At 36.8% G+C, this 27,375-nt stretch overlaps 1 protein-coding gene and 1 pseudogene across 2 annotated transcripts in view; one reads left to right on the top strand and one right to left on the bottom strand.

Moving 5' to 3' along the window:
* XPR1 (xenotropic and polytropic retrovirus receptor 1) overlaps positions 1 to 27,375 on the bottom strand; it is a 309,953-nt gene that overhangs the window by 267,961 nt on the left and 14,617 nt on the right. For both annotated transcript variants that reach the window (XM_077157163.1, XM_077157164.1), the window contains exon 2: positions 9,971 to 10,022. In XM_077157163.1, the coding sequence (XP_077013278.1) occupies positions 9,971 to 10,022 (52 nt within the window). The remainder of the gene's footprint in view (positions 1 to 9,970; positions 10,023 to 27,375) is intronic.
* LOC143679057 (F-actin-capping protein subunit alpha-1 pseudogene) lies at positions 11,696 to 12,845 on the top strand (annotated as a pseudogene).

Raw genomic sequence — 27,375 nt, 5'->3', positions numbered from 1 at the left:
TTCTTTTAAAGAATTCCAGTAAAACAGTCCAGACTCACCTAGAAATGAGTAGAAAAACGGTGACCGGGGGGGGGGCCCTTCCAAACACGTGACTCCCTGGTCCGGCTGGGAACGGTGCACTCTCCCGGGCTGTGGCAGCTGGCGCCCTCCCGCCACGCTTGGCGCCCCAGGCCGACTAGGAAATTCGGTCGGGCGATCTCCCAGGCTGCAGCGGCCAGCGACCCTCCCCGTGTTCAGACCCCCGGGCCGGCTGGCACTCTTCCAAGCCGCGTCGGCTGGCGAACCTCCCCCACTGCGAGAGTTTTCCAAAGTTAAAGGACCCACAGCACCTTTTACTGGTGGAACCCGCAGACAAACGGGGGCCACGAGTGCCACCTACTGGGCAGGATAAGAAAAACAGAACCCAGAGATTTCACAGAAAAATCATTCAACCTGTTGGGTCCAACACCCAGCGAAATCTGACTAAAGGCCCAGACGCCAGCAGAAGATAACGGATCACGCTCAGAAAATTGAAAATATGGCCCAGTCAAAGGAACAAACCAATGGTTCAAATGAGATACAGGAGCTGAAACAACTAATGCTGAATATACGAACAGAAATGGAAAACTTCTTCAAAAACGAAATCGATAAATTGAGGGAGGACATGAAAAAGACATGGGCTGAACAAAAAGAAGAAATAAAAAAACTGAAAAAAAAAATCACAGAGCTTATGGAAGTGAAGGATAAAGTAGAAAAGATGGAAAAAACAATGGATACCTACAATGGTAGATTTAAAGAGACTGAAGATAGAATTAGTGACTTGGAGGATGGAACATCTGAATTTCAAAAAGAAACAAACTATCGGGAAAAGAATGGAAAAATTTGAACAGGGTAACAGGGAACTCAAGGACAATATGAACCGCACAAATATACGTGTTGTGGGTGTCCCAGAAGGAGAAGAGAAGGGAAAAGGAGGAGAAAAACTAATGGAAGAAATTATCACTGAAAATTTCCCAACTCTTATGAAAGACCTAAATTTGCAGATCCAAGAAGTGCAGCGCACCCCAAAGAGATTAGACCCAAATAGGCGTTCTCCAAGACACTTACTAGTTAGAATGTCAGAGGTCAAAGAGAAAGAGAGGATCTTGAAAGCAGCAAGAGAAAAACAATCCATCACATACAGGGGAAACCCAATAAGACTATGTGTAGATTTCTCAGCAGAAACCATGGAAGCTAGAAGACAGTGGGATGATATATTTAAATTACTAAAACAGAAAAACTGCCAACCAAGACTCCTATATCCAGCAAAAGTGTCCTTCAAAAATGAGGGAGAAATTAAAACATTCTCAGACAAAAAGTCACTGAGAGAATTTGTGACCAAGAGACCAGCTCTGCAAGAAATACTAAAGGGAGCACTAGAGTCAGAACCGAAAAGACAGAAGAGAGAGGTATGGAGAAGAGTGTAGAAAGAAGGAAAGTCAGATATGATATATATAATACAAAAGGCAAAACGGTAAAGGAAAATATTATCCAAACAGTAAGAACACTAAATGTTAATGGACTGAATTCCCCAATCAAAAGACATAGATTGGCAGAATGGATTAAAAAACAGGATCCTTCTATATGCTGTCTACAGGAAACACATCTTAGACCCAAAGATAAACATAGGTTGAAAGTGAAAGGTTGGGAAAAGATATTTCATGCAAATAACAACCAGAAAATAGCAGGAGTGGCTATACTAATATCCAACAAATTAGACTTCAAATGTAAAACAGTTAAAAGAGACAAAGAAGGACACTATATACTAATAAAAGGAACAATTAAACAAGAAGACATAACAATCATAAATATTTATGCACCGAACCAGAATGCCCCAAAATACGTGAGGAATACACTGCAAACACTGAAAAGGGAAATAGACACAAATACCATAATAGTTGGAGACTTCAATTCCCCACTCTCATCAATGGACAGAACATCTAGACAGAGGATCAATAAAGAAATAGAGAATCTGAATATTACTATAAATGAGCTAGACTTAACAGACATTTATAGGACATTACATCCCACAACAGCAGGATACACCTTTTTCTCAAGTGCTCATGGATCATTCTCAAAGATAGACCATATGCTGGGTCACAAAGCAAGTCTTAACAAATTTAAAAAGATTGAAATCATACACAACACTTTCTCGGGTTATAAAGGAATGAAGTTGGAAATCAATAATAGGCGGAATGCCAGAAAATTCACAAATACCTGGAGGCTCAACAACACACTCTTAAACAACAAGTGGGTCAAAGAAGAAATTGCAAGAGAAATTAGCAAATACCTCGAGGCAAATGAAAATGAAAACACAACGTATCAAAACTTATGGGATGCAGCAAAGGCAGTGCTAAGAGGGAAATTTATTGCCCTAAATGCCTATATCAGAAAAGAAGAAAAGGCAAAAATGCAGGAATTAACTGTCCACTTGGAAGAACTGGAGAAAGAACAGCAAACTAATCCCAAAGCAAGCAAAAGGAAAGAAATAACAAAGATCAGAGCAGAAATAAATGAAATTGAAAATATGAAAACAGTAGAGAAAATCAATAAGGCCAGAAGTTGGTTCTATGAGAAAATCAATAAGATTGATGGGCCCCTATCAAGATTGACAAAAAGAAGAAGAGAGAGGATGCAAATAAATAAGATCAGAAATGGAAGAGGAGACATAACTACTGACCTCACAGAAATAAAGGAGGTAATAACAGGATACTATGAACAACTTTACGCTAATAAATACAACAATTTAGATGAAATGGACGGGTTCCTGGAAAGACATGAACAACCAACTTTGACTCAAGAAGACATAGATGACCTCAACAAACCAATCACAAATAAAGAAATTGAATTAGTCATTCAAAAGCTTCCTAAAAAGAAAAGTCCAGGACCAGATGGCTTCACATGTGAATTCTACCAAACGTTCCAGAAAGAATTAGTACCAATTCTCCTCAAACTCTTCAAAAAAATCGAAGTGGAGGGAAAACTACCTAATTCATTCTATGAAGCCAACATCACCCTCATACCAAAACCAGGCAAAGATATTACAAAAAAAGAAAACTACAGACCAATCTCTCTAATGAATACAGATGCAAAAATCCTCAATAAAATTCTAGCAAATCGTATCCAACAACACATTAAAAGAATTACACATCATGACCAAGTAGGATTCATCCCAGGTATGCAAAGATGGTTCAACATAAGAAAATCAATTAATGTAATACACCATATCAACAAATCAAAGCAGAAAAATCACATGATCATCTCAATTGATGCAGAGAAGGCATTTGACAAGATTCAACATCCTTTCCTGTTGAAAACACTTCAAAAGATAGGAATACAAGGGAACTTCCTTAAAATGATAGAGGGAATATATGAAAAACCCACAGCTAATATCATCCTCAATGGGGAAAAATTGAAAACTTTCCCCCTAAGATCAGGAACAAGACAAGGATGTCCACTATCACCACTATTATTCAACATTGTGTTGGAGGTTCTAGCCAGAGCAATTAGACAAGAAAAAGAAATACAAGGCATCAAAATTGGAAAAGAAGAAATAAAACTATCACTGTTTGCAGACGATATGATACTATACGTCGAAAACCCGGAAAAATCCACAACAAAACTACTAGAGCTAATAAATGAGTACAGCAAAGTAGCAGGTTACAAGATCAACATTCAAAAATCTGTAGCATTTCTATACACTAGTAATGAACAAGATAAGGGGGAAATCAAGAAACGAATCCCATTTACAATTGCAACTAAAAGAATAAAATACCTAGGAATAAATTTAACTAAAGAGACAAAAAACCTATATAAAGAAAACTACAAAAAACTGCTAAAAGAAATCACAGAAGACCTAAATAGATGGAAGGGCATACCGTGTTCAAGGATTGGAAGACTAAATACAGTTAAGATGTCAATCCTACCTAAATTGATTTACAGATTCAATGCAATACCAATCAAAATCCCAACAACTTATTTTTCAGAAATAGAAAAACCAATAAGCAAATTTATCTGGAAGGGCAGGGTGCCCCGAATTGCTAAAAACATCTTGAGGAAAAAAAACGAAGCTGGAGGTCTCACGCTGCCTGACTTTAAGGCATATTATGAAGCCACAGTGGTCAAAACAGCATGGTATTGGCATAAAGATAGATATATCGACCAATGGAATCGAATAGAGTGCTCAGATATAGACCCTCTCATCTATGGACATTTGATCTTTGATAAGGCAGTCAAGTCAACTCACCTGGGACAGAGCAGTCTCTTCAATAAATGGTGCCTAGACAACTGGATATCCATATGCAAAAGAATGAAAGAAGACCCATCTCTCACACCCTATACAAAAGTTAACTCAAAATGGATCAAAGATCTAAACATTAGGTCTAAGACCATAAAACAGATAGAGGAAAATGTTGGGAGATATCTTATGGATCTTACAACTGGAGGCGGTTTTATGGACCTTAAACCTAAAGCAAGAGCACTGAAGAAGGAAATAAATAAATGGGAACTCCTCAAAATTAAACACTTTTGTGCATCAAAGAACTTCATCAAGAAAGTAGAAAGACAGCCTTCACAATGGGAGACAATATTTGGAAATGATATATCAGATAAAGGTCTAGTATCCAGAATTTATAAAGAGATTGTTCATCTCAACAACAAAAAGACAGCCAACCCAATTACAAAATGGGAAAAAGACGTGAACAGACACCTCTCAGAAGAGGAAATACAAATGGCCAAAAGGCACATGAAGAGATGCTCAATGTCCCTGGCCATTAGAGAAATGCAAATCAAAACCACAATGAGATATCATCTCACACCCACCAGAATGGCCATTATCAACAAAACAGAAAATGACAAGTGCTGGAGAGGATGCGGAGAAAGAGGCACACTTATCCACTGTTGGTGGGAATGTCAAATGGTGCAACCACTGTGGAAGGCAGTTTGGCGGTTCCTCAAAAAGCTGAATATAGAATTGCCATACGACCCAGCAATACCATTGCTGGGAATATACTCAAAGGACTTAAGGGCAAAGACACAAACGGACATTTGCACACCAATGTTTATAGCAGCGTTATTTTCAATTGCAAAGAGATGGAAACAGCCGAAATCTCCATCAACAGAAGAGTGGCTAAACAAACTGTGGTATATACATACGATGGAATACTATGTAGCTTTAAGACAGGATAAACTTATGAAGCATGTAATAACATGGATGGAACTAGAGAACATTATGCTGAGTGAGTCTAGCCAAAAACTAAAGGAGAAATACTGTATGGTCCCACTGATGTGAACAGACATTCGAGAATAAATTTGGAATATGTCCTTGATAACAGAGTCCAGCAGGAGGTAGAAACAGGGTAAGAAAATGGCCAATTGGAGTTGAAGGCATACAGACGGTGTAACAGGACTAGATACAAAAACTCAAAAATGGACAGCACAATAATACCTAATTGTAAAGTAATCATGTTAAAACACTGAATGAAGCTGCATCTGAGCTATAGGTTTTTGTTTTGTTTTGTTTTGTTTTGTTTTGATTTTACTATTATTACTTTTATTTTTTTCTCTGTATTAACATTCTATATCTTTTTCGGTTATGTTGCTAGTTCTTCTAAACCAATGCATATGTACTAAGAAATAATGATCATGCATCTATGTGATGATGTTAAGAATTAATGATTGCATATGTAGAATGGTATGATCTCTAAATGTTGGGTTAATTTCTTTTTTTCCGTTAATTAAAAAAAAAAAAAAGAGAAGGGATAATTGGAGCTGAAAGGATACAGACTGTACAACGGGACTGGATATAAAAACTCAGAAATGGACAGCACAATACTACCCAATTGTAATGCAATTATGTTAAAACACTGAATGAAGCTGCATGTGATGTATAGGTTTTTTGTTTTTGTTTTTTTTTTTCCTATTATTGTTTTAATTCTTATTCTGCTGTCTTTTTATTTCTTTTTCTAAATCGATGCAAATGTACTAAGAAATGATGAATATGCAACTATGTGATGTTATTAAGAATTACTGATTGTACATGTAGATTGGAATGATTTCTAATTGTTTTGTTAATTCTTTTTTTAATTAATAAAAAAAAATTATAAAAAAAAAAAAGAAAAAAGAAAGTGAAAGGTTGGGAAAAGACATTTCATGCAAATAACAACCAGAAAAGAGCAGGAGTGGCTATACTAATATCCAACAAATTAGACTTCAAATGTAAAACAGTTAAAAGAGACAAACAAGGACACTATACACTAATAAAGGAACAATTAAACAAGAAGACATAACAATCATAAATATTTACGCACCGAACCAGAATGCCCCAAAATACATGAGGAATACACTGCAAACACCGAAAAGGGAAATAGACTCATATACCATAATAGTTGGAGACTTCAATTCACCACTCTCATCAATGGACAGAACATCTAGACAGAGGATCAATAAAGAAATAGAGAATCTGAATATTACTATAAATGAGCTAGACTTAACAGACATTTATAGGACATTACATTCCACAACAGCAGGATACACCTTTTCCTCAAGTGCTCATGGATCATTCTCAAAGATAAACCATATGTTGGGTCACAAAGCAAGTCTTAACAAATTTAAAAAGATTGAAATCATACACAACACTTTCTCGGATCATAAAGGAATGAAGTTGGAAATCAATAATAGGTGGAGTGCCAGAAAATTCACATATACGTGGAGGCTCAACAACACACTCTTAAACAACGAGTGGGTCAAGGAAGAAATTGCAAGAGAAATTAGCAAATACCTCGAGGCGAATGAAAATGAAAACACAACATATCAAAACTTATGGGATGCAGCAAAGGCAGTGCTAAGAGGGAAATTTATTGCCCTAAATGCCTATATCAGAAAAGAAGAAAAGGCAAAAATGCAGGAATTAACTGTCCACTTGGAAGAACTGGAGAAAGAACAGCAAACTAATCCCAAAGCAAGCAAAAGGAAAGAAATAACAAAGATTAGAGCAGAAATAAATGAAATTGAAAACATGAAAACAATAGAGAAAATCAATAAGACCAGAAGTTGGTTCTATGAGAAAATCAATAAGATTGATGGGCCCTTAGCAAGATTGACAAAAAGAAGAAGAGAGAGGATGCAAATAAATAAGATCAGAAATGGAAGAGGAGACATAACTACTGACCTCACAGAAATAAAGGAGGTAATAACAGGATACTATGAACAACTTTACGCTAATAAATACAACAATTTAGATGAAATGGACGGGTTCCTGGAAAGACATGAACAACCAACTTTGACTCAAGAAGAAATAGATGACCTCAACAAACCAATCACAAGTAAAGAAATTGAATCAGTCATTCAAAAGCTTCCTAAAAAGAAAAGTCCAGGACCAGACAGCTTCACATGTGAATTCTATCAAACATTCCAGAAAGAATTAGTACCCATTCTCCTCAAACTCTTCAAAAAAATCGAAGTGGAGGGAAAACTACCTAATTCATTCTATGAAGCCAACATCGCCCTCATACCAAAACCAGGCAAAGATATTACAAAAAAGGAAAACTACAGACCAATCTCTCTAATGAATATAGATGCAAAAATCCTCAATAAAATTCTAGCAAATCATATCCAACAACACATTAAAAGAATTATACATCATGACCAAGTAGGATTCATCCCAGGTATGCAAGGATGGTTCAACATAAGAAAATCAATTAATGGCTAAACAAACTGTGGTATATATATACGATGGAATATTATGCAGCTTTAAGACAGGATAAACTTATGAAGCATGTAATAACATGGATGCACCTAGAGAGCATTATGCTGAGTGAGTCCAGCCAAAAACTAAAGGTCAAATACTGTATGGTCCCACTGATGTGAACGGACATTCGAGAATAAACTTGGAATATGTCATTGGTAACAGAGTCCAGCAGGAGTTAGAAACAGGGTAAGATAATGGGTGATTGGAGCTAAAGGGATACAGACTGTGCAACAGGACTAGATACAAAAACTCAAAAATGGACAGCACAATACCTAATTGTAAAGTAATCATGTTAAAATACTGAATGACGCTGCATCTGAGCTATAGGGTTTTTTTGTTTGTTTTTGTTTGTTTGTTTGTTTTACTATTATTATTACTTTTATTTCTTTTCTCTATATTAACATTCTATATTTTTTCTGTTGTGTTGCTAGTTCTTCTAAACCGATGCAAATGTACTAAGAAACGATGATCATGCATCTATGTGATGATGTTAAGAATTACTGATTGCATATGTAGAATGGTATGATTTCTAAATGTTGGGTTAATTTCTTTTTTTCCGTTAATTAATAAAAAAAAATTAAAACTGGTAAGAAAGGAAAAAAAAAGGTAAGGGAAGTAGGAAGTTAATGCTTAATTTAAATGGTACAGAATTTCTGCTTCAATTGATGGACAAATTTTGTCAATGGATAGTAATGATGACAACACAACAGTGTAAAAGAATTAAGCACCACTGAATTATATATTTGAATGTGGTTAAAAGGGTAAATTTTAGGATGCATATATACTACTAGAATAAAAAACTAAAAAAAAACAAAACAACAAACAAAAACAACCATAGGATATTACAACCAAAACAGTGACCCCCTCATGTAAATGATGGATTATAGTTAAAAGTTTAATTATAATATTATTCTTTTATCAATTGTAACAAAGATAAGACACTAATGCAAAGCATTAATAATAAGGAGAACATGTGTGAGGGAGGTGTGTATGGGAAATTCTGACTTTCTGCATGATTTTTCTGTAAACCTACAAGTTCTCCAGTAAAAAAAGAACAAGAAAAATTAGGAAAAAATTTAAGGGAAAAGACTTTCAGATATTGGAAGAAAGCACGTTTTGAATTCAGAATGGTCAGAGGTGAGATAATAAAAGATACATTCTGAGTAATTAGGGAGAATAAGATTTTTAATAAATAATCTATGGCTATATTAAACAATGTCAGCATCTACTATATATCATAAAAATAAGTCCCCAGTGGTTTGTCATTAGGATGACCTCATAATATTCTAGTTTGGTGCCTTAGAAAAATATTAATCTAGAATATTCTTGGCATAAACTTACTAAGTCATTCATCTCTCCTGAAATAATATTGTGCAAAATTTTAAAATACCCAACCTCAAAAAGGAACTAACTTCCTCAAGAAATAGTTGTTGAATTAGCTCATAACTATTTACTGATACAAGAATTCCTATCATTTTAACTTACATCTCTCCAAACCTATCAAAGTTAATCTTAACCATAGAGAATGAGCTGGTGAGAAGTTGACGCAACAGAAATGGACCAATAAAGATAACAAGGTCAGTTATTTCCCAACTGCCAGACTGTGCATATATCTAAATATTCATGTTTGTATGTGCACACTTGCACACAGTAATATACTCCACTGTCTTCCAAGGCCCATTCTAAAGATATAATATAAATAGAAAGGAAAAGCTATGTTGCCCAGATTAATCAGGACTACGGATTCACTGAAGGACACATAGATGGAAGGAAGGAAGGATGGATGGATGGACGGACAGATGGACGGACGGACGGATGGATGGATGGATGGAAGGAGGGGCAGAAGGAATGAATGGGGGGAAGGAGAGCTGGAGGGAAGAAGGAAAGGAGAGAATGAGAAAAATACAATGAGGGAGAGAGATACAATGGGTAAAACTACCCAGATAAATACGTTGACTCCAAACCAGTATCTCTGATTCAAAGTCCTAATGTGATATAAGGGCATTATACAAGATTCATCATAGGGTAAATGTGAGTTGGAAAAAAAGAATATTTGATTGAAAAAATCATCAAAATACACATTATTGAAAGCAAAAGGGATTTATATAATAGAGCACGTTATCATATTGGCTTTATACTTTCCAGTTTAAAACATTTTTTCTTAAAAAAGAGATTTTATGTGACTAAGAGACTAATGCATCTTACCTTCCACAGAAGGTGCCTGGTCCTGAGCTGAATACAGCATATCCTTGAAAGCCTATTAGAAAGAAAACAAACATATGAAATCATGAGTCAGCTTTATATTAAAGGCAGTTACAGCTAAACACTTATTTCAATATCTAAACAATAACTGCATATGGATCCCAAAATTGAGAATTTAGTGAAAAACTGAATTAACTTTAATTGGATAAAATCCAAATACTACACCACAGTGGTTTGAAGTTGTGTGCACTGTAGAAAATATGTTTTTAAATATAATCTTTTCCTATAGGTGTCAAGCAACTATAAGTAGGATCTTCTGATGAGGTTTCTTCAGTTAAGATGTGGCCTACCCCAGTAAGGATGGTTGGGTCTTTATCCTATTACTGGAGTCCTTTATAAGTGGAATGGAACTTATGCAAGGAGACAGAAAGCCACAAGGGGCAATCGGAAGCTGAATATCATCAAAACCTGGAAGAGAATGCAGAGGCTGCCATGTGCACTGCCATGTGACAGAGGTGCTACGACCAAGGATCACCAGCAGCCAACCTTGAAAAGCCATAGCTTTTCAGCAAAAAAGCATCGCCTTGATGACGCCTTGATTTGCATTTTTTCCCAGTCTCAAACTGTGAGCAAATTAATTCCATTGTTTAACCTGAACCACTTCAAAGTATTTGCTTGAGCAGCCCAGGAAACTAAAACATACACTTTCATATTAATTCAGCATTGTTTAATTTGCAAGATGAGAAAGAAAAAGAGAAGGTACAATCTAATTTGTACACTTTAAAAATAAAAATTAAAGACCATTTGGTTCCTGGTACCTGCCCATGCAAAGAAAGAAACACCATTTGGAAAAGAAGGAAAATAACCTGATAGATTATAAACTTAGACAAAAGAAAATAGTGACAGGAGTGATATCATCAACATGGCAACATCAGACATCCCCTGAAAAGGCCTACCCAAAGATTCAGTGAATAAAAGGGCAGATTACATTTGAAAGATGGTAGAAACTGGAGAAGGATTCCACAAGTGCCGAATCACAGAAACATAAGAACACCATGTAGATGTCTGTCCCTAATCTGCTGGTCAGTTTTCCTATCCCTCTACTCAGTCCCCCATAGCTTGAGAGTCACTCAGAAACAGTGGCATGGGACCCTCATATCGTGACACAGGCTACAGAACCACTGCTTATCCAAGTACAGAGACCCAAGTCCACAGAAACCCAAGGCAGAACACAGCTGCTAAGAAATGCTGTACACAAAAGGGCCCCAGAGGTGGGGTGGGGGGGTGGGGGGGGTAAGACTGTGTTAGAACTAGTGATAAGAGGCATGCTCACTCAATCTAGTTTGTTAGCTGGACCACCTAAACACAAAACTGAATTTTCTGGGTCACTGAAAGTTACTGAACCACTTTTCTGGATTGATCCCATCTGGCTACCCAGAGCAGGAAACCCAAATGGGGAACAAAATAACTAAATGAAGAAGGAACCAGGAGAAGAAAAGCCTCACAGAAACAAAGAAAAAGAAAAAAAAAAAGGTGGGTGGTGAGGGGTGGGGGTTAACCTGAACTGCTGTAAGAATGAATGGGTCCCAGAATTTAAAAGTGTAAGGAAAATGGGGTATTAAGAGAGAAATTAAACAAATCATAGGAGCTGGGGTGAAAATTCTACACAAAAACACACAGAACACATCAAGATTCCCAGAGAAGGAACTGAGGAATGGAACCTTACTCATGGAGGTGAAACAATTGCACAGTAAGTACAAACTTAAAATTGTACCTCATATCCAAGGCAAGATTTGGACAAGAGCTGACAAAATCTTTACAGTTAAGCATGAGCTTTTCTAAAGGTCTAGAATAAGTTAGAACAAGTATCCAGGAAGAGTCTAAACACAAAGCCAATCAACAATAAAACCCTAGACAAGAGGAGAGAAACCGACCTTCAGAGTTAACACATCAAGGTAAGATGCTTATGCATCAACAAAAATTACAAACCATACTAAGAAACACGAAGATATGGCTCAGTCAAGAGAACAAATTTAAAACTCAAGAGGAGACACAGAATTTGGTACAACTATTCAAAAAAGTTCAAACAAATTCCCCAAATCAATTCAAGGAAATGAAGGAAAATATTGGATAAAGAGTCAAAGGATATTAAAAAGACAATGTGTGAGCATATATATAGAAGAATATGAAAATATAAAAAGAAACATAATAGGACAGGCTGGGCCAGAGCAGCCCAAGACAGCCAACTTTGAGGAAAGGGTGCCAGATGAGGAGAAGATATGCACAGCTGCTAAATTTATCACTCATGCACCCCCAGGGGAATTTAATGAAGTGTTTGAAGGTGCCCATCTACTACTTATGACAACAATCTCCTCAGAGAAGGGCAGCACATACTTCTGCCAATATAACATGGGTCAGTTCACACCTGTGAAGATAGAAGAATAGGTCTTAATTACAGAATATGGTGATCTGGGTAATAGCAGAAGTTTAGATCTAAGAAACAAAATATCCTTTAAGTTCAATCACTTACAGAAAGAAGCAAGTGACCTCCAAACAAAGGAAGTAGATGGAGGTCTGAAGTCTTGGAGATAGTTCTGTGACAGTGCATTAAGGACCTATGTGAAAGAACATTATTCCAATGTTTTCTGCACTGTTTACACTAAAAACTGTAAATGGGCAGCAGATTATTATTACATGTATTGAAAGCAACCAGTTTCAGCCTAAAAACTTCTGGAATGGTCATTGGAGATCAGAGTGGAAGTTCACCATCATACCTTCCTACAGCCCAGGTGGTGGAGTGCTTAAGATGCAGGTTCACTATTATGAGTTGGTGTGCTGGTTTGAATATATTATGTACCCCAGAAAAGCCATGTTTTAACTCTGACCCTAATCTTTTGGGAGCAGCCATTTCTCTTAATCCAGATTCAATACTGTAGGTTGGAATCTTTTGATTAGCTTATCTCCACAGAGTTGTGACGCATCAAATTGTGGGTGTGACTTTTGATTAGATGGAGATATGACTCTAACCATTCCAGGTGGGTTTTGATTAGTTTACTGGAATCCTTTAAAAGAGGAAACATTCTAGAGAGAGCCAGAAATGACAGAGCCTACAAAGAGATAGCCAACAGAAACTTCAGACCTGACAGAGAGAGCAGAGACACGGATATATGGAGCTAATGGAAGCCCAGCAAATGCTGCCATGTACCCTTCCCATGAGATAGATGTTAAGCAAGCCAGAACCTGGAGAGAGCCAAGAGAAGCCAAGAGATGAAAGTCAGACAAAGAGAAGTAAAGTGAGGAACCCCCACAGGAACAGAGGCTAAAAGAAACAGAGCCCAGGAGCAAGAGACCAGCAGATGGCCAGCCACATGCCCACCCAGCTGACAGCTGTTCCAGACCCAACGGCCTTTCTTGAGTGAAGGTACCTCCTACTGCCACCTTAATTTGGACACTTCACTTACTTAGAACTGTAAACTTGTCATTTATTAAATTTCCCTTTTTAAAAGCTGTTTTTTTTCTGGCACTTTGCATACCAGCAGCTTTCAAACTAACACAGGTGGTTAGTTATAAAGATATATAGGATTCAATATCTGTTTAGAATGAAGTCCAAACTGTCAAGAGTTTATTAAAATCATAGAGCATGCAGAAATGAGTATAAGACAGCAATTAGTGAGAATTACCAAATAATATCAGATACCACATTCAAGACATTGCACTGGCAGCTTCCAGTTACCCCACCAAAATTGACTGAAACAAGATACTCAGCTACAAGATTGGCAAAGAAATGCAGACTGCTTTGAAGGATGAATGTAGGACTCTTCAGTACATGGGGAAAAAAGGATTCATTCAACAAGTGGCCATAAGATAAACGGGAAGTTTATAAACAACAGTGATATTTTGCTAGGGCTTTCAAAAATTCAAAAGTGGATTTCTAGCCTCATAGAACACTCTAGGATTATCTTGATTCTTTTCTGTTCTCTGCCTTGTAATTTTCTGTTCCGCTATATCAACTTTTTTGTTTGTTTGTTTAATTTCAACACATTTAATGTTAGAAAGAGAGCTCTATCCAAGAGTCATTTTATTATTTAGAAAATTTTCCTTTCCATGAAGCCCTGTTACCTATACAGATAGATAATATGCTCTATACTTATCTACCCCCATGCTTCATAGCACTTGTGGTGCTTCACTGGTTTTTACTTATCTACCAACAGCCAAAGAGGTTGTCCTACATTATAATTACATGGAATACACATTCATCCTTCTCCCTCCAACTGCTTTGATCATCACTTAGTCCACCTCATAACTACAGTTTCAAAATTTTGGATTAGGGCTTTCAGGTTTTTTTGGAAGGCCAAAGGAAGTTTTCAGGAAATTCCATTATAGCCAGTTTCTCTGGGAAAGTTGTTTTTAAATCAAAGGTTTGAACCACATTCTCTGCATATGAACGTGTTTGCTTTTTCACCTTCTCTCTTTGTCTCCTTGCCATTCTATACCATTATAGTTATATACATCTGCATTTTTAGAAGAGAGTCTTACCCTTATTTTTATTTTCATTAACATTTAAGAACCGCTGAAATACTGTGGATGTATACAGTAAATACAAAACTTGAAAAATAGGTTATCTTGTGTTTAATGTCTTGTGGCAGGTCTGTACTATAAGCAAATGAATTAAACAACTATGCAAATCATAAATACAACGTAAAAATGAATTAAACTAAGAAGGATAACTTCCAGTCAGTATCATTCTATTGTAAACTGTTATATAAGGGAATGTTAATGATTTTTTTCTAAAAAGGATGTAAAAATGTTTCCTAATTACTCTTCTTCAGTTCTGCCTGCCAAAAAGAATGCAAACCTGATATTGATATAACAACCCTTCCCAGGCATACTGGCAGGTATGTGTGTTTCATCTCAGAGTACACAGGTGACACTGATATGATATGACAACTGGTAATGATAGATTCACTTATACTGTTTAGTTTCTACATCCAAGCTTTAAGGGAAGGTCAGTTTTTAAAACCAAGTAGTGTCTTCCTACATATATCCAAATAAATGTCAAAAAAGAAAGGTGATTGTACTTCAGCTTTGTTTCTGCTCAGTCAAACAAGAGTGTTTCCAAGTGACCCACTGATCTATATGTGCAGGTTTGAAAGGATTATGTGCCCCAGAAAAGCCATATTTTAATCCTGATCCATCTGTTGGAGGAAGCAGTACTGTAGTTTGGAAACTTAATTAAGATTATCTCCAGGGAGATGTGGCTCACCCATTCCAGGCAGATCTTGATTAATTTACCGGACTCCTCTAAAAGAAGAAGCATTTTGGAGAGAGCTGGAGACCCACGAAAGCTCACGCAGCCAGGACCTTTGGAGATGTAGAAGGAAAATGCCCCTGGGGGAGCTTCATGAAAGAAGAAGACAGGCGAGAAAGCTGGCAGATGTCACTGCGTTCTCTACCTGCCTTTCCAGTTGAGAGAGAAACCCTAAACTTCATCAGCCTTTGTTGAGTGAAGGTAACCTCTTTTAGTGCCTTAATTTGGACTATATTATAGACTTGCTTTAACTGGGACATTTTCATGGCCTTAGAACTGTAAACTTGCAACTTTTTAAATACCCCTTTTTAAAAGCCATTCTATTTCTGGTATATCACATTTCAGAGGCTAGCAAACTAGAACACTGTATAAGCATTTTCATTTAAGATAAAATAAATTTGTATTATTTGTCATTCGTACTATTCATCCATACCACACAATCCTCTGCATGAGGTAGTCCAATAAAAATATACCTGTTTTATCCTTTCCTGGTGAAAATACTTCAAAGGATAGGAAGAGAAGGAAACTTCCTCAACATGATAAAGGAAATATATGAAAAACCCACAGCTAACATTATCCTCAATGCGGAAAAACTGAAAACTTTCCCCCTAAGTTCAGGAACAAGACAAGGATGTCCATTATCACCATTGTTATTCAACAATGTGTTGGAAGTTCTAACCAGAGCAATTAGACAAGAAAAAGAAATACAAGGTATCAAAATTGGAAAGGAAGAAGTAAAACTCTCACTGTTTGCAGATGATGTGATACTATATGTCGAAAAATCCACAGCAGAACTACTACAGCTAATAAATGAGTACAGCAGAATGGCAGGTTAAAAGATCAACACTCAAAAATCTGTAATGTTTCTAATCACTAGTAATGAACAATCTGAGGGGGAAATTATGGAAAATTTTCCATTTACAATTGCAACCAAAAGAATAAAATATTTAGGAATAAATTTAACTAAAGAGACAAAAGACCTATACAGAGAAAACTATAAGAATTTGTTAAAAGAAATCACAGAAGACCTAAATAAATGGAAGGGCATACCGTGTTCATGGATTGGAAGACTAAATATAGTTAAGATATCAATTCTACCTAAACTGATTTACAGATTCAATGCAATACCAATTAAAATCACAAAAACTTTACTTTTCAGAAATAGAAAAAACAATAATCAAATTTATCTGGAAGGGCAGGGTGCCCCAAATAGCTATAAGTATCCTGAGAAAGAAAAATGAAGTTGGAGGTCTCATGCTACCTGACTTTAAGACTGATTACAAAGCTACAGTGGTCAAAACACCACGGTATTGACATAAAGATAGATATACTGACCAACGGAATCGAACACTGTTCAGATGTAGACCCTCTCATCTACAGACAATTGATTTTTGATAAGGCAGTCGAGCCAACTCACCTGGGACAGAACAGTCTCTTCCATAAATGGTGCCTGGAGAACTGGATATTCACATGCAAAACAATGAAAGAGGATCCATATCTCACAACCCTATACAAAAATTAACTGAAAATGGATCAAAGACCTAAGCATTAGATCCAAGACCATAAAATTGTTAGAAGAAAATGTAGGGAAATATCCTATAAATCTTATAATAGGAGGCAGTTTCCTAGACCTTACACCCAAAGCACAAGAATTGAAGAAAGAAAGAAAGAAATGGGAACTCCTCAATATTTGGGAATGATATATCAGATATCAATCTAGTATCCAGAATATATAAAGAGATTATTCAACTCAACAACAAAAAGACAGACAACCCAATTAAAAAAATGGGCAAAAGACTTGAACAGAAACTTCTCAGAAGAGGAAATATAAATGGCCAAAAGGCACATGAAAAGATGCTCAACTTTCCTGGCTATTAGGGAAATGCAAATCAAAACCACAATGAGATATCATCTCACACCTACCAGAATGGCCATTATCAATAAAACAGAAATGGCAAGTGCTAGAGAGGATGTGGAGAAAGAGGTACACTTATCCACTGTCGGTGGGAATGTCAAATGGTACAACCACTGTGGAAGGCAGTTTCGCAGTTCCTCAGGAAGCTAAGTATAGAATTGCCATATGACCCAGCAATACCACTGCTAGGTATCTACTCAGAGGATATGAGGGCAAGGACACAAACGCACATTTGCATACCAATGTTTATAGCAGTGTTATTTACAATTACCAAGAGATGGAAACAGTGCAAAGTCCTTCAACAGATGAGTTGAGCTGTGGTATATACATACGATGGAATAATATGCAGCTGTAAGACAGGATAAACTTATGAAGCATGTAATAACATGGATGGACCCTGAGAACATTATGTTAGTGAGTCCAGCCAAAAACTAAAGGACAAATACTGTATGGTCCCACTGATGTGAACTGACATTCAAGAATAAACTTGGAATATGTCATTGGTAACAGAGTCCAGCAGGAGTTAGAAACAGGGTAAGATAATGGGCAATTGGAGCTGAAGGGATACAGACTGTGCAACAGGACTAGATACAAAAACTCAAAAATGGACAGCACAATAATACCTAATTGTAAAGAAATCATGTTAAAACACTGAATGAAGCTGCATCTGAGCTATAGGGTTTTTTTGTTTGTTTGTTTGGTTGCTTGGTTGGTTTTTGTTTTTTTTTTTGTCTGTCTGGTTGTTTGTTTGTCTTTTTTTTTTTTTTACTATTGTTATTACTTTTATTTTTTTTCTCTATATTAACATTCCATATCTTTTTGTGTTGTGTTGCTAGTTCTTCTAAACCGATGCAAATGTACTAAGAAACGTTGATCATGCATCTATGTGATGATGTTAAGAATTACTGATTGCATATGTAGAATGGTATGATTTCTAAATGTTGGGTTAATTTCTTCTTTTCTGTTAATTAATAAAAAAAAAAGAATCATTAGGAATGAACTTAACTAGGGACATAAAAGACCTATATACACAGAACCCATATAACATTGCTAAAAGAAATCAAAGGAGATCTCAATAGTTGGAAAGACATTCCCTGCTCATGGATAGGAAGACTAATATAGTTAAGATGTTAATTCTCCCCAAATTGAGCTACAGATTCAACACAGTATCAATCAAAATTCCAACAATCTACTTTGAAGATTTGGAGAAGCTATATACCAAATTCATTTGGAAGGGAAAGAGACCCGGAATAGCTAAAAGTATCCTAGAAAAGAACGAAGTGGGAGGATTAACACTCCCTGACTTCACAACCTGTTATAAAGCCACTGTGGTCAAAACAGCATGGTACTGGCACAAATACAGAAGCATTGACCAATGGAATCGAATGGAGAGTACAGAAATAGACCACCAAATCTATGGTCAACTGATTTTTGACAAGGCCTGCAAATCCTCTGAACTGGGACAAAATAGTCTTTTCAATAATTGGGCATGGAAGAACTGGCTACCAAGAGCCAAGAAAATAAAAGACGACCCCTATCTTATATTCTACACAAAAATTAAAAGTGGATCAAACACCTAAATATAAGAACAAGCAACCATAAAGCTTAGAAGAAAATGTAGGGAAACATCTTCAAGGCCTAGTAATAGGAGGTAGCTTCCTAAACTTTACACCCAAAGCATAAGCAATAAAAGAGAAAACAGATAAATGGGAAGGCCTCAAAATCAAACGCTTCTCCACAGTGGTCAAAACAGCATGGTACTGGCATAAACATAGATATATCAACCAATGGAATCGAATAGAGTGCTCAGATATAGACCCTCTCATCTATGGACATGTGATCTTTGATAAGGCAGTCAAGCCAACTCACCTGGGACAGAACAGTCTCTTCAATAAATGGTGCCTAGACAACTGGATATCCATAGATATGATGCTCAATGCCCCAGGCCATTAGAGAAATGCAAATCAAAATGCAAAAGAATGAAAGAGGACCCGTATCTTACACCCTATACAAAAGTTAACTCAAAATGGATCAAAGATCTAAACATTAGGTCTAAGACCATAAAACAGTTAGAGGAAAATGTAGGGAGATATCTTATGAATCTTGCAATTGGAGGCGGTTTTATGGACCTTAAATCTAAAGCAAGAACACTAAAGAAAAAAATAAATAAATGGGAGCTCCTCAAAATTAAACACTTTTGTGCATCAAAGAACTTCATCAAGAAAGTAGAAAGACAGCCTACACAATGGGAGACAATATTTGGAAATGACATATCAGATAAAGGTCTAGTATCCAGAATTTATAAAGAGATTGTTCAACTCAACAACAAAGACAGCCAACCCAATTACAAAATGGGAAAAAGACTTGAACAGACACCTCTCAGAAGAGGAAATACAAATGGCCAAAAGGCACATGAAGAGATGCTCAATGCCCCAGGCCATTAGACAAATGCAAATCAAAACCACAATGAGATATCATCTCACACCCACCAGAATGGCCATTATCAACAAAACAGAAAATGACAAGTGCTGGAGAGGATGCGGAGAAAGAGGCACACTTATCCACTGTTGGTGGGAATGTCAAATGGTGCAACCACTGTGGAAGGCAGTTTGGCGGTTCCTCAAAAAGCTGAATATAGAATTGCCATACGACCCAGCAATACCATTGCTAGGTATCTACTCAGAGGACTTAAGGGCAAAGACACAAACGGACATTTGCACACCAATGTTTATAGCAGCATTATTTACAATTGCAAAGAGATGGAAACAGCCGAAATCTCCATCAACAGACGAGTGGCTAAACAAACTGTGGTATATACATACGATGGAATATTATGCAGCTTTAAGACAGAATAAACTTATGAAGCATGTAATAACATGGATGGACCTAGAGAACATTATGCAGAGTGAGACTAGCCAAAAACTAAAGGACATATACTGTATGGTCCCACTGATGTGAACCGACATTCGAGAATAAACTTGGAATATGTCATTGGTAACAGAGACCATAAGGAGATAGAAATAGGGTAAGATGATGGGTAATTGGAGCTGAAGGGATACAGATTGTGCAACAAGATTGGATACAAAAACTCAGAAATGGACAGCACAACACTACATAATTGTAATGTAATTATGTTAAAACACGGAATGAAGCTGCATCTGAGGTATAGTTTTTTTTCTTTTTTTTTAAATTTTTTTCTATTATCGTTTTACTTCTTTTTCTGTTGTCTTTCTATTTCTTTTTCTAAATCGATGCAAATGTACTAAGAAATGATGAATATGCATCTATGTGATGATATTAAGAATTAGTGATTGTATATGTAGAATGGAATGATTTCTATAGGTTGTGTTAATTTTTTTTAATTAATTAAAAAAAAAATCAAACGCTTCTGCACCTCAAAAGACTTTGTCAAAAAGGTGAAGAGGCAGCCAACTCAATCGGAGAAAATATTTGGAAATCACATAACAGACAAAGGTTAGTGTTCCTGTTTATACAAAGAAATCATACAACTCAACAACAAAAGAACAAATAACCCAGTTATAAAATGGGCTAAAGATATGAATAGCCATTTTTCTGAAGAGCAAATACAGATGGCTCAAAAGCATATGCTCATTTTCCCTAGCTATAAGGGAAATGCAGATCAAGACTTCAATGAGATACCATCTCACAACTATAAGAATGCCTGCTATTAAACAAACAAGAAACTATAAATGTTGGAGAGGATGTGGAGAGATTGGGACACTTACACACTGTTGGTGGGAATGTATAATGGTGCAGCCACTATGGAAGACTGTTTCGCAGTTTCTAAGGAAACTAAATATCGAGTTGCCCTATGACCCAGCAACAGTACTACTTGGCATATACTCAGAAGAGTGGAAATCAATGACACAAACAGACATTTGCACACTGGTGTTCATAGCAGCATTATTCACAATAGCCAAAAGATGGAAACAAACCAAAACACCCATCAGCAGACGAGTGGATCAACAAAATGTGGCATAAACATACACTGGAATATTATGCAGCAGTAAGACAAAATGATGTCCTGAAGCACATAACAAGATGGATGAGCCTTAAGGACATAATGCTGAGTGAAATTAGCAAGACACAAAAGGACAGATGCTGTATGATTTTACTTTTATGACCAGCATAAAGGTATAATCAGAGACTTATAATCAGAGAATTATAATACAGAATATAAGGGATTCAGAGATACACAGAAACTAGAGATGGGTGAACCGTTAGGTAATGAGGTTGAATTCCAATGTAAGGGAATTGATAGGAGCAAAGGTGATTCTCTAGTGAGTCTAGAAGTAATATTATCACATTGAAGATGAACAAGATTGAAAAAGGTTGTATAGAACTACATGTCCACGGATTCACACTAGAAATATGAATGAGTTCTCACAAGAATTACTTCAAAGATATGATTCTTGTATAAACAGTGTTTAAGTGCAGGGTACAGGGGGGAAACTGCTATTGCATGCTATGAGCTATGTTCAAAAGTTAACCTTCAGCACCTCCACAGCAACAACAGAGGTAAATAATGGCGGCAGGACAAAAGTTAATAGGAGTGTGGTAGTTAAATTCAGTTGTCAATTTGGCCAGGTGAAGGTGCCTAGATCTATTGCTGTGGACATGAGCCAATGGCATGTGAACTTCATCTGTTGCTGATTACATCTACAATCAGCTAGGAGGCAGGCCTACTGCAACGAATGATGTTTGATTTAATTGGCTGGTGCTTAAATGAGGGAGCTCAACATAGCACAGACCAAGCAGCTCAGCTTACCTCATCTCAGCACTTGCAGCTCAGCCCAAGCCTTTGGAGGTGCAAAAAGAAATCACTCCAGGGAAAGTTGTTGGAACCCAGAGGCCTGGAGAGAAGGCCAGAAGAGATCACCCTGTGCCTTCCCACATAAGAAAGAACCTCAGTTGAAAGTTAGCTGCTTTTCCTCAGAAGAATTAAAGAAATAAATCCCCTTTTATTAAAAGTCAATCTGTCCCTGGTGTGTTGCATTCCGGCAGCTAGCAAACTAGAACAAGGAGGTTTAGATTTCCTATTTGGCAAGGGTGTGTTTATTGGTTTTGTTTCTCTTGGGAACAATGAAGTTATCTAAAATTGATAAGGCTGATGGACTGGGGACTTTGGGCCTTCTACATGATGCCAGATGAATGCAGGTGGCTGAAGGATGCACTGACGGAGAAGTGGATTGGCAAACGATGGTGTATATTTATGAATGAAGGTTGTGATGCTACAAAAAGGAACAACGTCGTGAGGCATGCAACAATGGGAATGAACATGCAGGACATTTGGTGAGATGAAATAAGCCAGAAACAAAAAACAACAATGGTATGCTCACCTTTACAAAATGTGTATAAGAAAACAGGAGCATAGACTGTAAGCTTTTAGAGCAAACACATTAAGTCCGGAATGGTGATTATTATTTCTGGATTTTCAGAGGCTGTTTTATATATGTAACCTGATATTCAGAGATAGGAATGAAGTCGAACACGTTGGGGTTAAAGTAATTCAGAACATAGGGGTAAGGAAGACAGTGTCTATATTTTAGAACAACACATATTCTTTGAGACCAATGAAAGAAAGGTTTATTTCTGGAACGGAAATTTTCTGTAGCGCATAATCTAATTCAACCTATCTGTATAGCTCATTTGAACAATTGAAACACAGGAAGAACAGAATAAGAGGTCCTTTAATCCTGTAGAGACTACTGCAATGCGTGGAAACATCCTACAGTATATGAAGCAGATAACCAAAGCAGATTAGAAAAGTCCCCTGAGGGAGGGGAAAAAGAATATGGGACTATTAAATCCCCTGATACTGTGTAAAACTTTAGGGATATCTCAATCAATAGGCCATACCCTCGATCATGAGGCTTACTCTTGTGAAGCTTATAGAAGTAGCAGAGAAGCTTAGACTACCTATAAGCATGCCTGAGAGTTACTTCTGGAGGACCTCTTATTGTTGCTCAGATGTGGCCTCAGTCTCTAAGCCCAACTCTGCAAGTGAAATCAATGCCCTGTGGGATATGACATCCAGGGGTGAAAGTATCTCTGGCGACTGGTAGAGGACTCCAAGAGATGAATTCAGACCTGGCACTGTAGGATCAACAATTTTATCCTGACCAAAAGGGGGAATAATAAAGTATCAGTGGCAGAGAAAGTTCAAACAGAGTCAAGAGGCTACTCTAGAGGTTGCTCTTTTGCAAGTTTCAGGTAGACCTTGCTACCTAACATAACCTGTCAACCCCCAACTAGGACCATTCCAGCCAATCCTAAAGAACACCCAGGGTAATATATAAGATTCCACAAGGGTTCCCAGCACTAGAGTAACTTTCCAGAAACGTTCCAGAAACGTTTCCCAACCTCCAGATGGGTCCCTGTTCCAGATAAGTCCTGAAACCTAGCTCAGCCTCTCCAGAACATCTCCCTACCCCCCAATATCAAAAATTTAGAATTGCCGTAGCCCAGATAACCCCAAGGAGAGGGATGGAAAGATCAAAGGGGATGGTGGAATTATAGGCAGAAGATAGGACTTAACAAATGAATATGAATGTGAATCATTAAATTAGTATCTCTTTTAGTCTCCAGTATTTTAGAACAGTTAGAAGTAAAAACCTAAAACTGTGAAATTGTAACCCATGTCAAAGTCTGAAATATATTCTACAACTAACTGTGGTGCTGTGCTTGGAAATTTATAGGTTTTTTGTATATACGTTTTTTTTTTTTTTTACAAAAAAAGTCAACTGTGATGATAAAAAAAAGTATGCAAGCCCTTTAGCCTCCTACATTCTGGAGCACCTAGAAGGAAAAATATGAGAGGGTTATATGGTAGCCCATGACAAACTCTGGGATCTATCCTGTAACCACCTGTTGAAGAGTGCTTTGAAAACTATTGCTCTTTTATTTCTTTGTTTTGTAAATACGTTATACTTTACAATAAAAAAGTTAAAAAAAAAATGAAGACTATCAGTAAGTGTAAAAAGAAAAAATTAATAATATATGAAATATAAATCCCAAAAGACAAAGTGGTAGAAGAAAGCACTACCTTTACAGTAATAACATTTAAGGTCAATGGATTAAACTCCCCAAGCAAAAGACATAAATCGGAAGAACAAATTTAAAAAAAAGTACCCATCTATATGCTGTCTACAAGAGATGCTCTCTACATCCAAGGACAAAAACAGATGGAGAGTGAAAGGCTGGAAAAAGATACTTCACGCAAACAGCGAGAAAAGAGCAGAGGTAGCTATACTAATATCTCACAAATTAGATTTCAAATGTAAAACAATTACAAGAGACAAAGGACAGTATGTATTAATAAAAGGAATAATTCATTAAGAAAACATAATAATCCTAAATATTTACAGAGTGCCCATGAGGCACACACTAACCACACTGAAGCAGACAACTCTACAATAATAGTTGGAGATTTCAATTCAGCCCTCTCATCCATGGATAAATAAGGCAACAGAAATTTTGAATAATACAATAAATAAACTAGACTTAACAGACATCTACAGAACATTAAACCCCACAACACCAGGATATACATTTTTCTCAAATGCTCATGGATCATTCTCCAGAAGAGACCACATGTTGGGGCACAAAGCAAGTCTCGAAATATTTTTAAAAAATGAAATTATACAAAGCACGTTGTCAGATAATAATGAAATGAAATTGGAAATTAATAACAGGCAAAAGGCTGGAAAATTCACAAATATATGGAGGTGAAAAACACACTTTTAAACAATCAGTGGGTAAGGAAGAAATTATAAGAGAAATCAGTAAATATCTTAAGGTGAATGAAAATGAAAACACAACATATCAAAACTTGTGGGACGCAGCAAAGGCAGTGCTGAAAGGGAAACTTACTGTCCTAAATGCCTATATTTAAAAAGAGGAGCAAAAATTAAGAAATTAACACGTCACCTGGTGGAACTAGAGAAAGAACAGCAAACCAACCCCAAAGCAAACAGAAGGAAAGTAATAATGAAGATTAGAGGAGAAATAAATGAAATTGAAAACAATAGAAAGAATCAACAAAACCAATGGTTGGTTCTTCGAGAAAAATCAATAAAATCAATGGGCCTTTAGCTAGGTTGTCAAAAATAAAAAAGAGAGAGAGAAAGGATGCAAACAAATAAAATCAGAAATGGTGGGGTAGTTAGATTCAGTTGTCAACTTGGCCAGGTGAAGGCACCTAGTTCTGTTGCTGTGGACTTGAGCCAATGGTACGTGAACCTCATCTGTGGCTAATTACACCTGCAGTTGGCTAGGAGGCGGGCCTGTTGCAATGAATGACGTTTGAATTAATTGGCTGGTCTTAAATGAGAGAGCACAATGTAGCACAGCCTAAGCAGCTCAGCATACCTCATCTCAGCACTCGCAGCTCAGCCCAGGCCTTTGGAGATGCAGAAAGAAGTCACTCCGGGGAAAGGTGTTGGAACCCAGGGGCCTGGAGAGAAGGCCAGCAGAGACCATCCTGTGCCTTTCCACGTAAGAACCTCAGTGGAAAGTTAGCTGCCTTTCCTCTGAAGAACTAACAAAATAAATCCCCTTTAATTAAAAGCCAATCCATTTCTGGTGTGTTGCATTCCAGCAGCTAGCAAACTAGAACAAATGGGAAAAGGGATAAAACAACTGACCCCACAGAAATAAAGAAGACAACGAGAGGATATTATGAACAACTATCTGCTGCTATTAAACTAGACAACGTAGACAAAGTGGACAATTCCTAGAAAAGCATAAACATCCAACACTGATTCAAGAAGAAACAGACAATCTCAACAAATCAATCACAAGTAAAGAGATTGAATCAGTCATCAATAAGCTCCCCAAAAAGAAAGTCCAGGACCAGATGGCTTCACTTGTTAATTCTATCAAGCATTCAAGAAAAAATTAGTAGCAATCCTGTTCAAAATCTTCAAAAAAATCAGAAGAGGTGGGAAAGCTACTTAATTCAATGATGCCACATCACCCTAATGCCAAAGGCAGACAAAGATACAAGAAAATTTCAGACCAATCTCTTTAATGAATACAGATGCAAAAACCCTAACCAAAATGCAAGTTCAATCCAGCAGCATCCTAAAAGAATTATATATCATGAACAAGTGGGATTTATTTCTAGTATGCAAGGGTAGTTCAACATAAGAAAATCAATTAATGCAACACGTCAATAAATCACAGTGGAAAAAAACATATGATCATCTCAGCTGACATAGAAAAGGCATTTGACAAAATTCAACATCCTTTCTTGATGAAAACGCATCAAAGGATAGGAATAGAAGGGAAGTTCCTCAACATGATAAAGGGAATATATGAAAAACCCACAGCTAAGCTCATATTCAATGGAGATAAACTGAAAGCTTTCCTTCTGAGGTAAGGAACAAGATAAAAACATCCACTGTCACCAATGTTATTCAACATTGTAGTGGATGTTCTAGCTAGAGCAATTAGAGAAAATAAATAAATAAAAGGCATCCAAATTAAAAGGAAGAAGTAAAACTTTCACCATCTGCAGATGACATGACACTATATGTCAAAAATCCTGATATCTACAGCAAAGTTAGTAGAGCTTATCAATGAGAACAGCAAAGTGGCAGGGTACCATATCAACACCCAAAAATCTGTAGTGTTCTTATATACTAGTAATGTGCAATCTTAGGAGGAAAACATACTATTTACAACAGCAACCAAAAGAATAAAATATTCAGAAATAAACTTAATAAAGGCCACAAAAGGTCTATACACAGAAAAAACTATAAGAAATTGCTAAAAGAAATCAAAGAAGACCTAAATAAATGGAAGGAAATACCATGTTCATGGATTAGAAGACTAAATATCGTTAAGATATAAATTCTACCCAAAATGATCTATAGATTCAGTACAGCGCCAATTAAAATCCCAACAACTTACTTCATAGAAACAGAAAAACCAAGAACCAAATTTATTTGGAAGGGCAGGGGGCCCAAAATAGCTAAAAATATCTTGAGAAAGAGGAATGAAGTGGGAGGTAGAACTGCCATATGATCCAGTAATCCCATTACTAGGTATAATGGGATTCAGAGAAACTGAAGGCAAGGACACAAACAGACATTTGCACACCAGTGTTTAACTGAGGCATTATTCATGAGTGCCAAGAGACTGAAACAGCCCAACGACTAA

This window comes from Tamandua tetradactyla, chromosome 4, assembly GCF_023851605.1.
Source record: "Tamandua tetradactyla isolate mTamTet1 chromosome 4, mTamTet1.pri, whole genome shotgun sequence".
Taxonomy (NCBI): domain Eukaryota; kingdom Metazoa; phylum Chordata; class Mammalia; order Pilosa; family Myrmecophagidae; genus Tamandua; species Tamandua tetradactyla.
This window is presented reverse-complemented; position numbering and strand designations above follow the sequence as displayed.